We start from the raw sequence: 20,154 nt of genomic DNA, 5'->3' as shown, positions 1-20,154 counted from the left end.
GGGTTAATAAACACGTGGATAAAGGTGAACCGGTAGATGTGGTGTATTTGAATTTTTGACAAAGTCCCTCATGAGAGGCTTCTAAGGAAACTAAAAAGTCATGAGATAGGAGGCGATGTCCTTTTGTGGATTGCAAGTTGGTTAAAAGACAGGAAACAGAGGAAAAAGGTAAACAGTGGTGTGCCTCAGGGATTGGACTGGTGCTTTTCAATCTATTTATAAATGATCTGGAAAGGAGTATGACAAGTGAAGAAATCAAATTGTGGATGACACAAAATTATGCAGAGTAGTTAAATCTCAAGTGGATTGTGATAAATTTCAGGAGGACCTTGTGAGACTGGAAGATTGGACTTCCAAATGGCATATGAAATGTAATGTGGACAAGTGCAAGGTGATGCATATAGAGAAAAATAACCCTTGCTGCATTTACACAATGTTAGGTTCTATTATAAGAATTACTACCCAGGAAAGAGATCTAGGTGTCATAGTAGAATATACATTGAAATCATCAGCTCAGTGTGCTATGATGATCAAAAAAGCAAACATTGTTAGGAATTATTAATAAGAGAATGGCAAATAAAACGATGGATATCATAATGCCTCTGTATCACTCCATGGTGAGACCGCACCTTGAATACTGTGTGCAATTCTGGTCACCGCATCTCAAAAAATATATAATTGCACTGGAGAAAGTGCAGAGAAGGGCGACCAAACTGATAAAGGGCATGGAACAGCTCCCCTATGAGGAAAGGCTAAAGAGGTTAGGGCTGTTCAGCTTGGAGAAGAGATGGCTGAGTGGGACTTGTAGAGGTTTCTAAAATCATAAAAGTACTTGAACAAGTTAAAGTAAATCAGTTATTTACTCTGTTACACTATAAAAGGACTAGGGGGCACGCTATGAAATTATCAAGAATCTCATTTAAAACAAATTCAAGAAAAAAAATTTTAATTTCATTTTTCTAAATTTCAATCTTTACATGTTTCAATTTCCATTAAAGCATAATCAAGGAAGGACATGCATTAATATTTCAATCAAACAAAAAGAATTTCCAAAGAGAAAAAAAAATTAAATTATCCTTCCTTTGTTACAAAACCACAATAAAGTGTAAATTAATATCACCGAAAGAACAACTGAAAAATTACTTTTCAGAGGTATTATTGTTGCCTCTGGATGAGTTTCCCTTAATATCGGATGGCAGACGGCGCACCGCCGCCGTCGGCTCGCTGCCTAAGCCGCGCGCTCCGTAAGGGGTGCGCGGCTTGGTCCAGCTTAGGCCGGCGAAGGCTGGTAGGCTGCCTATCTCTTCAAGGTGCTCTTCGATTTGGACTTCCTCAGCTCAAACCTCCTTCTAAGTACATTTTGTGTTGTTAGATAGGGTAAGTGATTTCCTTCCTGGTTGTTAGGTACAATTTTGCATGTAAGATGGCTGCCACATACTAAACGAAAAGGTAAGGTTAGACAGGAAGCCTCGACCCCTGTACATCCTTTCTTTGTTCAAACAACCATCACAGGATTTTATCCACAAGCAGAAGTTAAAACTCTGGAGTATCCCGTTGGAGAAAGGCAGGGGGAGCAAACTATCCCCCTCCAGGGAGAAGTTAGTCTTAGTCCCAGGGCTCCAACTACACCTATCCCCCTTGTAGCAATGCAAACAACCAAGAACTAGACTTTTCTCCTAGACGGAATGCGTCATGTGAAATAAGCCCGATTGAGGAAGTTCTAGGTTTAAGTTTAGCAAAGCCTAAGGAGGTGGGAGATTATGTGCTCCCCCCATCGAGGGTGGATCCTATCGGAGTAGGAATCTCTGCTAGAAGGAGAGACTCTGATTCTCCCCTAGGGAGCAGCGCTAGACAAGAACCCTCAGTACCCCAAATTATAAGTTCAGTACCATTTTCATTATCAGGAAGTCCAAAAAATGTAACGATGGATATGATTTGGCAAGCTATTATTGCATTGTAAAAGATTATTCTTAATTTAAATGGTAGTATTAAAGATATGCAAACTGTTTTATTTAATTTGAATCCAATTGTTACTGGCCAGGTAGCGACAATAACTAAAGTAGAAGAGGAAATTAAACAAATTAGTTCAGTCATCTGTTATTCAGGGAGAATCAGCTTTATAAAAAAAAGTTGAAAATATAGAAAATTCTATTAGGTACAATAATTTGAGAATAATTAATTTTCCAAAGTGTAAATTAATATCACCGAAAGAACAACTGAAAAATTGCTTTTCAGAGGTATTATTGTTGCCTCTGGATGAGTTTCCCTTAATATCAAATGTGTATTTTATTAATTGGAAAAATGAGGTTGTAGTAGAACAAGGAGAGTTAGAAACATCTTTGTGTTACGGCTATGGCTGCAGTGCAACCGCCTCACCACCAGGGGTCCCTCTAGTGCTGGCTCTCCTGACAGGCCCAGTTCATCTCCCCTGTCCACTCTATGTTCTGGGCTGTCCCTTATAACACTGCCTGACAGTTCCCTCGGGGCTTCGGCATCGAGCTCGCCTGGGCTCCCTGCTCTAGCCTTCCTTCCCTGCTTGCTGTGCGTTTGGTCCCTTTGCCTTGCCTTGCGCGGCCTTCGGGCCTCATTCCTTGCCTTGCCTTGCCTTGCCTTGCGTGGCCTTCGGGCCTTATTCCTTGCCTTGCCTTGCCTTGCGCGGCCTTCGGGCCTCATTCCTTGCCTTGCCTTGCCTTGCCTTGCCTTGCGCAGCCTTCGGGCCTTATTCCTTGCCTTGCCTTGCCTTGCCTTGTGCGGCCTTCGGGCCTTATTCATTCCTTGCTTTGCCTTGCCTTGCGCGGCCTACGGGCCTTCTGACCTGCCTTGCCCTGCTTACTGTGTGTGGCCTACGGGCCTTCTGTGTGTGTGTGGCCTACGGGCCTTCTGACCTGCCTTGCCCTGCTTACGGTGTGTGGCCTACGGGCCTGCTGACCTGCCTTGCCCTGCTTACTGTGTGTGGCCTACGGGCCTTCTGTGTGTGTGTGGTCTACGGGCCTTCTGACCTGCCTTGCCCTGCTTACTGAGTGGGGCCTACGGGCCTTCTGTGTGTGTATGGCCTACGGGCCTTCTGTGTGTGTGTGGTCTACGGGCCTTCTGACCTGCCTTGCCCTGCTTACTGAGTGGGGCCTACGGGCCTTCTGTGTGTGTGTGGCCTACGGGCCTTCTGACCTGCCTTGCCCTGCTTACTGAGTGTGGCCTACGGGCCTTCTGTGTGTGGGTGGCCTACGGGCCTTCTGACCTGCCTTGTCCTGCTTACGGTGTGTGGCCTACGGGCCCTTCTGTGTGTGTGTGTGGCCTACGGGCCTTCTGACCTGCCTTGCCCTGACCCAGCCTGAACCCAGACACTGCTACTTGCCGCCTGCCCTGACCCAGCCTGGACCCAGACACTGCTACTTGCCGCCTGCCCTGACCCAGCCTGGACCCAGACACTGCTACTTGCCGCCTGCCCTGACCCAGCCTGGACCCAGACACTGTTACTTGCCGCCTGCCCTGACCCAGCCTGGACCCAGACACTGTTTCTAGCCTTTCCTGTCTCTCTCCACCTGGAGCCACCCTTCTGGGTGGTGTTCACGACTCCTGACCGGAGCCCATGCGTAACACTTTGAATGTGACAGAACTAATAGAATCATCCTTCAGTTCCCAAGTGGAAAAAAGAAGTACTCTGCTGGTCAAATTTAATTATTCAATTGACAGAGATAAAATTTAAAAATGTTCTTGGCTAAATGAGCCTCTTTATACTTGGGTCAGAGGGTATGAAACTAGCCAGATCTGTCTAAAGAAACTCAGTTGAGAAGAAAAAGGTTTTTGTTGTTGGCCAATCAAGCTAGAACATTTGGGATACAAATTATAGTGAGATTTCCATGTAAGTGGATAATGCGTGCTGAAGGTGTAAGATATGTGTATTTTGAACCTGAACATTTAGAGAGGTTCTTAGAAGCGCGCCGCACCCCTGGGGAAGTAAACGAGTCTACTACCTAGTAAAGTTGGTAAATAGTTAAGATATTCTGCTTTACCCTAAATAAGTATTAAATTATATTGTATTATGTTGTTTGCTCATGTACAAAAAATTATTTTTTTACTCAATGCATAATTAAGCTATGGAATTCATTGCCAAAGGATGTGGTTACAGCAGTTAGTGCAACTGGGTTTAAAAAAGGTTTGGATAAGTTCCTAGAAGAAAAATCCATAAACTGCTATTAATCAATAAGGAATAATAGCTTGAGATGTATTTAATGTTTGGGTACTTGCCAGGTTCTTGTGGCCTGGATTGGCCACTGTTGGAAACAGGATGCTGGGCTTGATGGACCCTTGGTCTGACCCAGTATGGCTTGTCTTATGTTCTTATGTAAACCAGTGCCCTGGGCTATCATTGGTTATACATGTTACATCTAGTGGGAACTAGCTGAGAAATCACTAGAACTCTGCAGGTTTTGCTGGGAGTACAGAGGAACCAGATCTGTACCAAGGTCCTGTACTAGCTCTGTACATCCTTGAGGACAGTCTCTTCTGAAAACCCCCTTCCTCCCCACCAAGGTGTTGGCCAAGTATAGTGGAACTTGGCTAAGTAGTGTTAACTATATGAGTCGTTAGTATTTTATCTGTTGGCTGTTTTGCATATCACATATTTTTTCTATTTGTTAATAAACATTTTAGTTAGTTCAGTCCCTATGACTGATTGGAGATCCCAGCACTTTTTGTATTTGATCTATAGATGCATATTTGGGAGCTCTGTGTTCTCATACACATCCCTACCCTGTGGGGTTTCTGTGTCCCTAGAAACCACCAGGTAATAGCTTGCTCAGAGGCAAGCATGGATCCATTTGGTGGGGCAGGGTTTTCTAGTATAGAGGCACTTATGCAGGTGCAGGCTAGGCTTGTACAGTGCTTGGCAGGACCCTCCAAGTGTCCACAGAGATAATGCTAAGGTGTTATATGACAGATAAAGACAGAATGTAAGTGGTCTAGGAAAGGGCTACCAAACTGGTGCAGAGTCTGCACTAAAAGCCCTATGAGATAAGACCAAAATGTATATACCCTTGTCAGGTCCTTTTATGGTAAGTCTTCACCTGGGGGCCTACTGAGGTAAGAAACCAGTGCTCTGCCTTCTAAGCCAGCAGAGGGCATTAACAAATTCAGATTTTTACAAGTAAAGAGAGTCTGATTTCAGGACCAGTGAGGAACTTTATTGGCCTCAGGCCTTGAAAAGGGGTTGCTGGCAAAAGTAAAGTTGTTCTGATCAACGTAAAGTCTATCTAGTCATGTTATGGGAGTTCAACTCTGCCTTTTCATGAAACGGAGTACTCTGCATTTGAGCTCAAATTGATTGACCCTACAAAACTTGTTGATACTTCCAGACTGGTACCTGAGCAAGCCCTGAATCTTGGAGTCAATACTTGATTCTATGCCCTGGCAAAGGCCTGCAATCCTGAGCCCTGAGACTTCAGATAACCCAGGCTGGGAATCTGACAACCTGAGAGGAGAGACAAGAAGGTATATGATAGAAATATTCAGACGCCTGAAAGATATTAATAATGTACAAGAAGCAAACCTTTTTCAAGGGAAAGAAAATTCTAGAACAAGGGGTCATGATATGAGGGTCTGAGGGGATAGGCTCAGTAGCAGTGTTTGGAAATTATTTTTTCATAGAAAAGATGGTGAATGTAGGGATCATCTTGAAGTGAATAGTAACAAACTTGAAGTAGTTATGGGACAAGCAGTTATACAAGAAAGTAAAGAGACAGTAGAAGCATGACAGTAGAAGTGACACTATAGGCCCAGAGCTAGCTTGGTTGATACTGGCAGGCTATAGTTCATAAGTAAGAAGGGCAGTAATTAGGTTAGTCTAGCAGGGGTGTTGGCTGGGTCTTGTTTGACAGGCTGCATAGAACTAATAGTAATCACATTTCTTAAGACTGTGTGGCGTCAATAGCAGAGAACCATAAGTGTGGGGTGGTGGGAGGGGTTCCTAAGCTTGCGGCAACTTCAGTGTCTTCCATGAGTAGGGTATCTGCCAATCCTTCTGCCCAATAAAGTAAGTCATCTGTAGCAACTGTCCCAGAACTTGGCAACAGGAAGAGGCCAAAGGTCGCTACTTTGTTAGTACATAGATAATCAAGAATGTAGGCAAATGCCAAAAATATATAGCAAGAAACTGTTCCTCTGCCTTTAGGCAAGCCATTCTCCACCTCTGCCAGCAGATGGAAACGGAGTAAAAGCTGACGTCACGGATATAGAGCCCTGAGCCAACATCAGCCCGCCAGTATTCTACGTCTCCAGCAGATGGTTGACATGCATTTCCCTATTGGGGATTACCTGTAAAAAGAAAAGAAAAAAGACAAGGTGAAACCTTTACGTCCCTTCCTCACTTGAGATCCTTCAGTCTGGTAGCTGTTTTCTGATATGGACTTCAGCGGTTGCAAGCCAAGAAAGGCTCGGAGGTTGTTATGCATGTACTTATGTGGCCTGTCAGTATGCATGCTTGAAGAGTGAGCGCGTATTGCTTGCGCATAGCTGAGCATGTATTGTCCGTGTAACTATGTGCGTACCTCATCTGCATACCTGGCCGCATAACTGTCTGCTGAGGTGTCTTGAGCACATATCTTACTGCGGCATGCATCGACCAGGCAGCTACATGGCGCCCAGCATCAAAGAAGTCTAAGCACTTAGTTATTTGGGCTGCATGCCATATAAGGGCAATACAGCTGGAACTTTCTTTGAGCTTTTGTCAGTGCTGCCTGGAAGCCCCCTATTGATTTTGCCTTTGCTGGTCCATTCCCTCAGTCTGAGGGAAATAGGGTTGGAGGTGACACAACAAGAGTTGTGTCACCTCTTGGTTGATCCACTGGCAGAGACATCCTCAGTAGAGTTTCACTCACAGGATGTCAGGTTTGGACCTATGGGGCCTGGTATAGATCCATCCTCTTTTTCCTGGATGGAATTTTCCAGGGGCTACAGACCTATCTGCAGGGGTGTCCTACAGAGACGGCATTGCCTTCTAAATCAGGGTTGCATGCTCGGAGCCCTCCTGTAGTCCGCCACCATGTGCAAATGCCGTGGTGCAAGAATGCCTGACAGTGTTTGGGGGGGAGTGGATCAAGATAACACTGATGATGATTCGGGTTGCTCCCCTCTTGAGGAAGGGAAATTCCCCCGGATTTAGAGCCACATAGATTTCTTCTCCATTTCTTTCACAGAGATGAGTTGCCAGGTCTGATTTCTCAGACTCTGAAGATCCATGGGATGGCTGGGAGTGATTCTTTGGGTGTGCAGAAGAAGGTCCCATATTGATCGCTCTACTCGGGGCTTCATGTTTCTTTCCCCTCCTGGATGCAATTCAAGAGTTGATTGACCTTGAATGGAGTGCGCCAGAGGCAAGTTTTAAAGGAGGATGTGCCTTGGAGGGTTTATATCCCTTGGCTCTGCAGACAAGAGAGCAGTTGCGTTTCTCAAAGGTGGATGCTTTGGTGTGTTCAGTCACTAAGCAAACCACCATACTGGTTGAAGGAGGGGCAACTCTAAAGGATACTCAGGATAGAGGGATTGAAGCTATCCTTAAGCAAGCTTTTGAGGCCATGGCGATGAGTCTGCAAATTGCCGCTTCTTGTTCCCTGGAGGTTCTAGCTACTCTGCATCTCTCTCAGGAGTCTAGGAGTCTTGGATGGCAGAGCGGTGATAGAACTGGAGATGGCCTTTTTAGCTGATGCAGGCTGTGATCTTGTTCACACTGCCGCCAAAGGTGTTGCCTCTGTCATAGCGGCTAGACAGCAGCTGTGGCTGCTCAGTTGGTTGGCAGAACTATTTCTAAATCCAATCTCACCAAATTGCTTTCAAGGATTCTTTTTGTTTGGCAGTGAGTTGGAGAAGATGATAAACAGATGGCGAGAAGCCCAGGTCCCTCGTTTGCCAGAGATAAGAAGCAGGCTTCTTGGCCTTTTCGGGTAAGTGGCACTCTTGAGACTTCAGGCGATTTCATCCTTATAGGAAGCTTCCTCTCAGAGACACCTACCCTACGGCAGGTATTAGTCCTTTCACCCCAGAAGGACTCGGAAGGATGTGGGCTGTAGGAGTGGAGCCTCTTGATGTTCCCAGTTAAGGTTTGTGGATTCACCTGCTGGTGCAGGAAATAGGCGGACGTCTGTCTCGCTATTGCCAGAGGTGGGTCCAGATCACTTCGGGCCAGTGGGTCCTGGAAGTGATTTGGGATGGCTATGCACTAGAATTTCTTTTCATTCCTCCCAATGCTTTTGTGATCTCTCCATGCAACTCACCTCAGAAGAGGGTAGCAGTGGAAACTACATGAAGTTAGTAAGTAGCACATTTAAGACTAATCGGAGAAAATTCTTTTTCACTCAACGCACAATAAAGCTCTGGAATTTGTTGCCAGAGGATGTGGTTAGTGCAGTTAGTGTAGCTGGGTTAAAAAAAGGTTTGGATAAGTTCTTGGAGGAGAAGTCCATTAACAGCTATTAATCAAGTTTACTTAGGGAATAGCCACTGCTATTAATTGCATCAGTAGCATGGGATCTTCTTGGTGTTGGGTAATTGCCAGGTTCTTGTGGCCTTGTTTGGCCTCTGTTGGAAACAGGATGCTGGGCTTGATGGACACTTGGTCTGACCCATGATGGCAATTTCTTATGTTCTCAGAACCAATGTCAGGAAGTATTTCTTCACGGAGAGGGTGGTGGATGCCTGGAATGCCCTTCCGGAGGAAGTGGTGAAGACCAGAACTGTGAAGGACTTCAAAGGGGCGTGGGATAAACACTGTGGATCCATAAAGTCTAGAGGACGTGAATGAAGAGTGGGTGACTCGCGGGAATTACGGCTACTACCTGGAGATAATACCCTTATTCAATAAATATACACACGGTTAATGTGACTCCAACATTGCTCTAAGCTTCAACGGCTAGAGGAATTGTGGAAAAAAGGATTTGCATTCACAAAAAAACGGGGAGTAGCTTGCTTGTTACGACGGTTACTACCCCAAACCAAATAAGCCTGATACTTCACTTTCAATGCATATCCAGCATAGCTCTCTACTTCAACGGCAGGGGAGAAAGACCGATACTTCACGCATATCCAGCATAGCTCTTTGCTTCAACGGCAGGGGAGAAAGACCGATACTTCACGCATATCCAGCATAGCTCTCTGCCTCAACGGCAGGGGAGAAAGACCGATACTTCACGCATACCCAGCATAGCTCTCTGCTTCAACGGCAGGGGAGAAAGACCAATACTTCACGCATATCCAGCATAGCTCTCTGCTTCAACGGCAGGGGAGAAAGACATATCCAGCATAGCTCTCTGCTTCAACGACAGGGGGAATGAAGAAAAGTGGATCTATATACAGTCAACAACCAACAAGGACTGAATTACATAGTCTGGGTAAACAAATAAGCATGGGTGTAACTTGCTTATTGCGGCGGTTACTACCCCTAACTAATTAAGCTAGATATTTCACTTAGATGCAGTTCCAACACTGCTCTGTACATTAATGGTTGGGGTGGAAGGGAAATAGAACCAAAAGGTTACTAAGAGCCAAGAGAAACAGATAATTATGAGAAGAAAAAAAAAGTGCGAAGCTTGCTGGGCAGACTGGATGGGCCGTTTGGTCTTTTTCTGCCGTCATTTCTATGTTTCTATGTATGTTTCTATGTTTCTTATGTTCTTACATTCAGAAGCCTTTTGGACCTGAAGGCTGTGATTCTTGTCCCCAAATCGCAACAAAATACTGGCCACTATTCCATCTTTTTTATCATACCAAAGAAAAAGGGGTCCTTTTTAACCCATCCTGGATCTCAAAAGAGTCAGTCGTTAATTGTGGGTCACTTATTTCAGAATGGAGACTGTACGTTCCATATTAATAGCAGTACAATCAGGGGAATACCTCACATCTCATTCAGGTGTGGCTGTGTGGCAGCCTGCAGTATGCCTTCCCACCATGACCTCTAATAGACAGACTCATTCAGAAGATTGCAAGCCAGGCTGGCCCCATACTTTTGGTGGCTTCGGATTGGCCCCAGAGGCTGTGGTATGCCAATGTGCAGAGATTGCTAGTGGGCAGTTCTCTCAGGCTGCCTCCTCGGAAGAATCTGTTGTGGCAGGGCTAGGTTGTTGAAGTGTGGTTATTCATCTGCTGTGATTTCCGTTTTACTTCGGGCCAGGACATTTTCCTCATCTCTGGAGAATTTTTTAGGCCTTGTGTACGGAGTGAGGATCCCAGCCTCTTAAAGTGGATATTCCATTGATTTTGGAATTTTTACAGGGAGGATTGCATAAAAGTTTAGCCTTTAACACCTTGAAGGTTCAAGTGGCAGCCCTCGCTTGTAATAGGGGGTGAATAAATGGTGAGCCCTTGTCTTCTCATCCCAATGTGACCCAGTTCTTGTAGGGAGTTAAACATCTTTGTCCTCTCTTGCGACTGCTGGTGCCTCTGTGGGATCTTAATTTGATCCTGAATTTCTTGGCAGGTCTGACTTTTCGGCCAGTACGTGGCCTTGCCTTGCGACTGCTTACTTTGAAGATGGTTTCTCTAGTGGCAATCTGTTTGGCATGTTGGGTTTCTGAGCTCCAGGCTCTTTCTTGCCGTGAGCCTTTTTTGCGTGTGACTCTGGGAGCGGCACAGCTTCGGACTGTGCCATCTTTTTTGCCAAAAGTGGTTTTGGAGTTTCATTTGAATGAATCCATTTCCCTGCCCACATTGAACAGGGACAGAAATGAGAGTGAGTTATTGTCTTTTGCTTACCTTGGATGTCAGGCATCATTTGCTGTGGTACTTGGAGATTACTAAATCTTTGTGCTCCATGGTGGAGGTAAACAAGGTGCACCAGCGACATGGGCAGTTGGGCACCTATAGCCCAATGGATTAAGGAAGATTTTATGGATGCCTATGTGGATGCCAGCATTCCTTTGTTGAAGCAGATTAGACAAGGGCTCAGGCGATATCATGGGGGGAGATTCGGTTGTTGTCTCCTGCCAAGATTTGCTGAGCAATGATGTAGTCATCCTTACACATCTTTTTTCAAGCATTACCTCTTGGATGTTTGGGCTCAGGAAGAAACTGAGTTTGTGCGGGCGGTGCTGACTGGACTGCGGGCAGCCTTTATTATGCATGCCATCCGCGGCAGACCCGCGGCACGGCCCCCTCACCTCTCTCCAGTGACTCCAGTGCCTGGTCCCTCGTCTCTGGTGGCAGTAGGCCGCCAGCTCCATCCTCTGGCCACCCCTGGTGCCTCCAGCTCAGCTACAGACCCTGGTATCTCCAATCCTGCTCCTGCTGCTCCACGTCGGGCCTCTCTGCGTGGCCCGCGGAGAGATGCTGTACTCGGCACCGCGCATCACTGAAACTTAAGTAGGGCCCGCGGCGGGAACAGAGCCGTGGCCCCGGATGATGACGTCAGCGGAGCACAGGTATAGAAGCCCAGGCTCTGCTCCCTAGCTTCGCCTTTGCAACAGGTCTCCTCGCTGGTCGAGTACTCGTTACCTCCTGAGAGATTCTTCTCGTTCCTGTGTTCCTGATCCTCGCTGACTCCTGTTCCTGGTTTCCTCGTTCCTGTGTTCCTGTTCTCCAACCTACCCTCGGATTGCCTTCTTGGTTCTCGACCTCTGCTTTGCCTGACCACGCCATTGACTCTCTCCAAGCCCGGAGCTCTGCTTTGCCCGACCACGCCATTGAATCTCTCCAAGCCCGGACCTCTGCTTTGCCTGACTACTCCATTGTCTCTCTCCAGACCTGGACCTCTGCATCACCTGACTACTCCGTTGCCTCTCTCCAGACCCGGACCTCTGCATCACCTGACTACTCCGTTGCCTCTCTCCAGACCCGGACCTCTGTATCGCCTGACTACTCCGTTGCCGCTCTCCAGACCCGGACCTCTGCATCGCCTGACTACTCTGTTGCCGCTCTCCAGACCCGGACCTCTGCATCGCCTGACTACTCCGTTGCCACTCTCCAGACCCAAACCGCTGCATCACCTGACTATGTTTGACTATCTCCGCGCCCAGACCTCAGCCTTGCTTGCCACCACTTCCAGATTGCCGACAGCCCTGACTCAAGCTTGCTCTACGACGCCTCTTCAGCCTCCGTCCTGTACTTGGCCTATTCAGGCTTCGGCCTGTTCTTGCTCGGGCGCCCCCTGTCTGTTGTTCCTTTGGCGCCCGGGTCTCTGGGACTCTATCTCTTCTAGTACAAGACTGTACCATACCTCTGTTGCTGTTTCTGGGCTGACCTCGATCCCTTCATTGATGATGATATACGGAGGCCCACCTAAGTCTAGCCAGCCCCGGCACCCAAAGGCTCAACCCGCGGGGAACGAGGGCTGGTATTGGTGAAGCGTCAGGTGGCCTCCGTCTGTCAGCCCTCTCTGCCTGCCGACGGTGGGGACCTGTAGGACCCTTCCTAGGGTTGCGTCAACCCCACCTCGGCCCAAGGGTCCACCTCCGGCGCAACAGCCTCCTGCCCTGTTCAGGAGTAGCTTTGGAACAACCCACTAGGGTGGATTGGCCTGCCTGAGTGCAGAGGAAGGAGAAATTACTACTTACCTGTTAATTTCCTTTCCTCTAAGGAAGGGCAGGCCAATCCCTGACCCACCCTCGACTGCTGATTTTTGCTTTCATTTCACCCTTTAGGTGTAGATGATGCAGAATGCTTTTCATGCTATTTGTTGGAGGACTGGTAAGTGGCTAACTAGTCCCTCAATTTTCTAACTTTTCTTTATTTTGCTCAGTGTTACCTATTGATTGGAAGCATGAATGTTTACAGTTAATAATCATTTTTAAGTATAATCAGTTTGTCCACAGTTTTGCTTTTTCAGAAATTACTGGTGAGCTGATGTCGGGGCAGGGCTATACATCTGGGACTTCAGCTTTTATTCCATCTGTGAGGATTGGCCTGCCTTCATTAGAGCAAAGGAAATGATCAGATAAGTAGTAATTTCTCCTTTTTCTTGGCAGCCATCTGCATGGGGTAAGCTTGGTTAATGATTCACGACTGTTGTTTGTTCTCAGGAGTCCATCGGTGGAATTCGGCCTGGAAATCATGTCTGATATTACCGCCAACCTGCCTTCCTTTCAGTTTGAGTCAGGAATAGATGTCTGCCACCACCAGTTCCTGCATCTGAGAGAGCGCTCCCGGGGTTTCATGCTCAATGCATGCTCTCATGCTGTCTTCCTATGCAAGCTTCTTAATGCCATCAGGTATCATTTTGGGGAACGCAGTGGGGAAGTGGCTATCCAGCATGGTATCAGCCTTCATTACCCTATTAATCAGCAGTTGCACTGGAGATTAAACTTTAGAAACTCAACATACTTATGATTATTAGAGAGGATTCTTTCAGAGCAGAACTGAAGTCCACTGGCACTAAAGTGTGTGGGAATGCTATACCTGTACTGTGAGGAGACAATATATGTGAGGGAAGCAGGCACTGATGCCTGTGCAGTATCTGCTCTGTGATGGGGCAGTGTGTGTGAGGGAAGCTGGCACTGATACCCATGCTGTACCTGCTCTGTGATAGGGCAATGTGTGTGAGGGAAGCTGGCACTGACACCCGTGCTGTACTTGTTCTGTGATGGGGCAGTGTGTGTGAGGGAAGCTGGCACTGATGCCTGTGCAGTATCTGCTCTGTGATGGGGCAGTGTGTGTGAGGGAAGCTGGCACTGATACCCATGCTGTACCTGCTCTGTGATGGGGCAATGTGTGTGAGGGAAGCTGGCACTGACACCCGTGCTGTACCTGTTCTGTGATGGGGCAGTGTGTGTGTGAGGGAAGCTGGCACTGATGCCTGTGCAGTATCTGCTTTGTGATAGGGCAGTGTGTGTGTGAGGGAAGCTGGCACTGATACCCATATTGTACCTGCTCTGTGATGGGGCAATGTGTGTGAGGGAAGCTGGCACTGACACCCGTGCTGTACCTGTTCTGTGATGGGGCAGTGTGTGTGAGGGAAGCTGGCACAGATACCCGTGCTGTACCTGTTCTGTGAGGAGACAATATATGTGAGGGAAGAAGGCATTGATGCCTGTGCAGTATCTTCTCTGTGATGGGGCAGTGTGTGTGAGGGAAGCTGGCACTGACGCCTGTGCAGTATCTGCTCTGTGATGGAACAATGTATGAGGGAAGCTAGCACTGACACCAGTACTGTACCTGCTCTGTGATGGGGCAATGTGTGTGAGGGAAGCTGGCACTGACACCCATGCTGTACCTGTTCTGTGATGGGGCAGTGTGTGTGAGGGAAGCTGGCCCGAAGGTAAGGCGAGCCGAGTCCATGGAACCACCCCCCTCCAGGCCTGGAGTGCAGGACCAGCATCAAGAGATCATTAGGGGCAGAGATCTTCATAGATCTCACCCACAGCCTCATCGAGATCGATCGAAGTCGCGGCATCCAGAGCTGACTACGACGCACACGAAGACGCATAGTCGGTCGCCAGCATCGGAATCGGCGCGAGGAAATGAAACACCGAAGCATGCTCCATCGACGCTGAGCCACACGAAGCCTGTGTCGAAGACGATGCAACTATCGACTCATGGCATCGATACCTCGAGAAAACTGAAGCACGGCGCACAGATGGCGCAATTATTGGCGCTGAGGACGACGCATGAAGTGTGTCCGACGCACAAGCCGACTCGCAGAGTGCGGTCGACACAGGACACAGCTCAACAACCGACGCACGGAGCAACAGTGACACCAGGCTCCTCTCAGGACGCAAGGAAGCAATTCGAGGCAATTCCATCGACACATAAAAGGTCGAAATCGACTCATACACCTAAGGATTCGACGCATTCCACTTCCGAATTGGGACTAAAGGTGCAAACGAAATCAGCTGAGATTGGGACCAATCTCCCAAAGGAACACCATCACAGGACCAGATCACAGGACCAGAACAAAAAACACTCAGGTGAATCCAAACAACATTCACCCATATCGAGTCCTCAATCATCGCGACAGTCGACCTCGTCGAAGGGACAGCTTACTCCGCATCATGTGTCTGCATCGGACGATGACTACATTGATGTACCATCTCGATCTTCCTCATCAGCCTCACAGGTATACTCTGATCTTTCCTCCAGATCAAAACATTGGGAACGACACCAGGTTTTGCAAGAACCTCTCACTAAAAGGAGGAAAATGAGTGCAGACTTACAGCCACAACCACAAAACGTGGGAAAGGCAAAAGAGGATATCTTAGCAGCAACCCTATCTCCACGACATCATCAAGGGCAATCCAAGCCTCGCATGCCGCCTCAAGTGCAGCAGGCTTTTTCTCAGTTATCAGAAGCACTTTCTGGATTCTTTGACTCGTTGCAGTCCAGTTTTACTCTGCCTTCTTCTCCGGTTACAAGTTTACCGCACTCACCGGCAACATCAAGGGAGCGAACTCCAGAACCCCCCTACAAAAACCCCTCCATCAAGTCCGCCACGTCCAATCACGCTACTGTCTTCCCCTTTCAATTCATGGACAAACATTACCAATATATGGTACTACCGTTTGGACTCTCAGCGGCCACCAGAGTATTCATGAAGTGCATGGCAGTGGTGGTGGCTTCCCTCCGGCAGAAGGGTATGAGGATATTTCCCTACCTCGATGATTGGCTTCTAGTGACAGCAAGCCCATCCATCCTGCTACAACAACTGCAGCAATTAATCCAATGTTTGGACGAGTTGGGGCTTGTCATCAATTACGAGAAGTCGACATTAGTCCCGACTCAAATTCTACAGTTCATAGGAGCACGATTGGATACCACTCGGAGCCGAGCCTTTCTACCAGAGGACAGACAATTGGAGACGCAACGTCTGCTTCACGCACTCAGATTGACACAACGGCCTTCAGCGCGTCAACTACTTACAGAGCTGGGACACATGGCGGCAGCCATCTACACACGATTACATATGCAACGTCTGCAGTGGGGGTTGAAAAGTCAGTGGAAACAGCACTCACAACCCTTAACACACAGGCTGACCCTCACCCAAGCAATGTTTACCAACATAAGCTGGTGGCTCAACAAAACGGCACTGACCAAGAGTGCCGTTTTCAGCACTCCCCCACACAACAGAGTGCTAACCACGGATGCCACTCACAAGGGTTGGGGAGTGCATTTAGATCATCTGGAAACGCAAGGCCAATGGTCCCATTATGAGCGACACCTACAGATCAATCTGTTAGAGCTCCGAGCAATTCGGAATGCAATACAAGCCTTTCTTCCCCATCTGCGAGGATGTCGGGTGATGGTCTACACCGACAACCAAGTAGCAATGTTCTACATAAACAAACAAGGAGGGTCAGGTTCATGGACCCTTTGCCGAGAAACACTGCTCATCTTCGACCACGCACACCGCCACGCCATCCATCTGCAAGCGACTTACTTGCCGGGGGTAATCAACACTCGAGCGGACAGACTCAGCAGAGTGTTCTACCCTCACGAATGGGCTCTCAACCACAAAGTGACTCACGACATTTTTGCTCGGTAGGGAACCCCGACCTTAGATCTCTTCACAACGGAAAACAATGCGAAGGTTCCTCGATTCTGCTCGGTTTGGCCCAGTCAATATCGGATAGTGCAAGATGCCTTCCTGATTCCTGGATGGGAGAGCTAATGTATGCGTTTCCTCCGATTCCTCTCATCACCAAAACTATTCAAAAGTGTATACAAGTCACAGCACAACTCATATTCATAGTCCCAGCTTGGCCTCGGCAACCGTGGTACACCTTCCTGCTGGACCTCTCCATCGCAGAACCCAACCCATTACTGGATCGACCAGACCTCTTAACACAAGAGGAGGGATCCCTTCAACACCTGATGCACTCCTCTCTGCACTTGACAGCCTGGAGGCTGAGCGGCTCCTCCTTGTGGAACAAGGGATATCCTTAGAAGCACAGGAGGTCATATTACATTCCAGAAAACCATCCACTAGACGCAATTACCGGTTCAAGTGGAATAAATATTCAGCTTGGTGTACTTCAAAGGGAATACAACCCTTAGACTGTTCTCCAGAAGCCCTACTTGACTACCTCCATACTCTGTACAAGGAAGGACTGGCAACGTCATCGGTACGGGTCCATCTCAGTGCTATTGCAGCAAATCATAGACCACATCTAGGTCATTCAATTTCGTCCCATCCACTGGTCGCCAGATTCGTCAAAGGATTACTTCAACTGCGACCACCAATTGCTAAACCTCCGGTACCATGGAACCTCAACCTAGTCTTAGAGCAGCTAATGCTTTCGCTATTTGAACCGCTAGACTCAGCCCACATCAGATACCTCACATGGAAGGTCGTGTTTCTAGTTGCAGTGACCTTGGCCCGCCAAGTGAGTGAACTACACGCCCTGGTCCATTATACTCCCTATCTGCAATTTTATCATCACAAAGTTGTACTTCGAACACATCCATCATTTTTACCAAAAGTGGTATCGCAAATTCCATTTAAATCACGCAAACAAAAACAAAAAAACTTCACTATTAAAGAGCATGATCGGGAGCTATGGACTCCCATGACAGCATGGCTAATTCAGCCCTACTATTGATAGGAAAAAGCAAGTTTGCTTACCGTAAACGGTATTTCCGTAGATAGCAGGATGGGAGAGTTAGAGTGCATAGCACTGGATGAAGAGGGAGATATAATTGGCATCTCAGAGACCTGGTGGAAGAAGGATAACCAATGGGACAGTGCTGTGCCAGGGTACAAATTATATCTCAATGATAGGGTGGATCATCTTGGTGGGGGTGTTATGTTTTGTGAGGGATGGCATAGAGTCCCACAGGACATAAATCCTGCACAGTAGGTCTCAGGGTCATACTCTATCAGGTAGCACTGAGTGAGAGAATCTTTAATAAGGAGTTCCCTTATAGATCTCTCTCTCTCCCCAGTACCCCATGTCATATAAGTGTAACACATCATTGCTCTTAAGAGATAACTAGTGAGAGTAATAATTATTTATAAAGACAGAGCAACTCATTAATCAGATAAAGAGAATATTCAGTAAAAGAAAATGCTTATTTATTATATATGAGTAAATTATCATATATTCTTTATGAGTTAAATTGATCAAGTCTTAAAAAGAAAGATACAGAAGAAAAAACAGATGGTTGTAACTCTTGTTAGGGTTTTATTAAAAAATTGCATTATCTATTTACTGTCCATTTTTATGTGTCTGGGCATAATGCCAAGGACAGAGTATTCTGATTTGCATTCACATTCCTTCATTCTGAGATGAGGGTCTTGATTTTAATTGTGTGGACCCCTGGGGTATTGATTGGGGACCACGTGACAGCAGAATCCTTATGGATGGAAATTCCAAGTGTGATGGGGAAGAGTATAGCAGTGGGGGAACACTACCGTTTACCTGGCCAAAATGAACAAATAGATGATGAAATAGTAACGGAAATTATGGAAGTTAACAAATTTGGCAGCACAAGAATAGTGGGAGAATTCAATTATCTGAATATTGACTGGGACATGTTAGGGAGTTTCTAGATGAAATAAGACTGCTTCATGGAACAGCTGTTCCAGGGCAAACAAGAGGTGGAGCCATTTTAGACCTAATTCTTAGTGGAACACAGGATTTGGTGCGAGAGGTAACGGTAGCAGGGCTGCTCAGCAATAGTGATCATAATGTAATCAAATTTAATTTAATGTCTGTAGGGAGGGCATTAATAAATATACTGTGCTATCATTTAACTTTCAAAATCATGAGTGAAAAAGAATGGGTGAATGTGAATTGGTTATTTACTCTCTCAAAAAAATACAAAGACTAGGGGACACTTCCTGAAGTTAGTAAGTAGCACATTTAAAACACATTTGAGAGAATTCTTTTTCACTCGATACACAGTTAAACTCTGGAATTCATTGCCAGAGGATGTGGTAAAGGCAGTTAACTTAGCTGGGTTTAAAAAAGGATTGGACAAGTTTTTGGAGAAGTCCATAAACTGTTATTAACCAGATAATCTTGGGGAAAGCCACTACTTATGCTTGGGCGTTAACAGCATAGGAGCTATCTATTATTTGAGATCTTGCCAGGTACTTGTGACCTGGATTTGCCACTGTTGGAAACAGAATACTAGACTTAATGGACCCTCAGTCTGACCCAGAATGGCAATATGTATGTTCTGGAGTGGAGGAGTAGCCTAGTGGTTATAGCAGTGGGCTACGAACTAGGAGACCAGTGTTCTAGTCCGACTGTCGCTCCTTGTGACCTTGGCAAAGTCACTTTACCCTCCATTGCCTCAGGTACAAACATAGATTGTAAGCCCTCTGGGGATAGGGAAATGCCTACAGTACGTGAATGTAATCCACTTTGAAGTGCTGAAAAAAGTGGAATGTAAATAAAATAAATTCTTATGGTTGCTGTCTGAGATGGACCTGTGGTCTAACACAGCTCGTGTATTCTTGTAACATAACCTAGAACCTCAGTAGACTTTAGAATTGATAAATGTTTTCATGCTCTGTCTAGTCATGTAGATTAATTTATACCAAAGAAAGGGTAACATGGAGATTACATGTCATGTCCTAGGCAGAAAGAAGAGCACGACAGAACTCTTCTCCCATTAAAGGTATCTAACTTGAACCTGGATATCAAGAGAGATAGGCTGAAGGTCGGTATCATTGGTGGTGGCCACACTGGAAAACAGCTGGCGAAGGTACTGCTAGAGCTGAGCGGCCTCCTGGCAGAGCATATCCAAATCTCCACCAGGAGACCAGAGACACTGTGTAAGATTAAACTTATGTATCAAAAGCTTTATATCACACAACAAAACATATACTGAAATGTACAATGGAAACAGCAAATGTAGACATAGCTTGCTTTTCACTTCTGATTTGCTGTCCTTCTTGTGTAAAGAAAATGACTGTAATTTAAACATAAAAAGTAACCACAGGTTCACCAGTTTCCAAAGAGAAAGTATGAATTTCTCCCTCCCACCCCAACCTAAAAATGTCCCCGGGAATACCTACTCCTTGCCTGAGTGAGAGTCACTCGACCTTCTACCCAGCTAAGAGTAAATGGCTTCTGATGTAGTAAATTAAGGGAATTTGGGGGTAATTACTTTCTTCTTTACATAACTACATGAATATCCTAATGTCTTTTCTGAGAATGTTGTTTCCTGGAGTCTCTCTGCTTCTACGGCTGACAGGGACCAAGGATGTTGAACAGGGATCATGGGAAGGAGAGC

General features: G+C 46.6%; 1 protein-coding gene across 5 annotated transcripts in view; it reads left to right on the top strand.

Annotated features, from left to right (window-relative positions):
* Positions 1 to 20,154, top strand: part of NOXRED1 (NADP dependent oxidoreductase domain containing 1) — a 75,674-nt gene that overhangs the window by 15,842 nt on the left and 39,678 nt on the right. For 4 of the 5 annotated variants that reach the window (XM_029597654.1, XM_029597657.1, XM_029597655.1 and 1 more), the window contains 3 exons: positions 5,352 to 5,487; positions 12,999 to 13,187; positions 19,497 to 19,693. In XM_029597654.1, coding sequence (XP_029453514.1) covers positions 5,399 to 5,487; positions 12,999 to 13,187; positions 19,497 to 19,693 — 475 coding nt within the window. In that variant the 5' untranslated portion in view covers positions 5,352 to 5,398. The remainder of the gene's footprint in view (positions 1 to 5,351; positions 5,488 to 12,998; positions 13,188 to 19,496; positions 19,694 to 20,154) is intronic. The other variant, XM_029597659.1, reaches the window with a different exon arrangement.

Source organism: Rhinatrema bivittatum, chromosome 4, assembly GCF_901001135.1.
Source record: "Rhinatrema bivittatum chromosome 4, aRhiBiv1.1, whole genome shotgun sequence".
Classification (NCBI taxonomy): Eukaryota; Metazoa; Chordata; class Amphibia; order Gymnophiona; family Rhinatrematidae; genus Rhinatrema; species Rhinatrema bivittatum.
The sequence above is the reverse complement of the archived record's forward strand: the minus strand, read 5'-3'. Positions and strand labels throughout refer to the sequence as shown.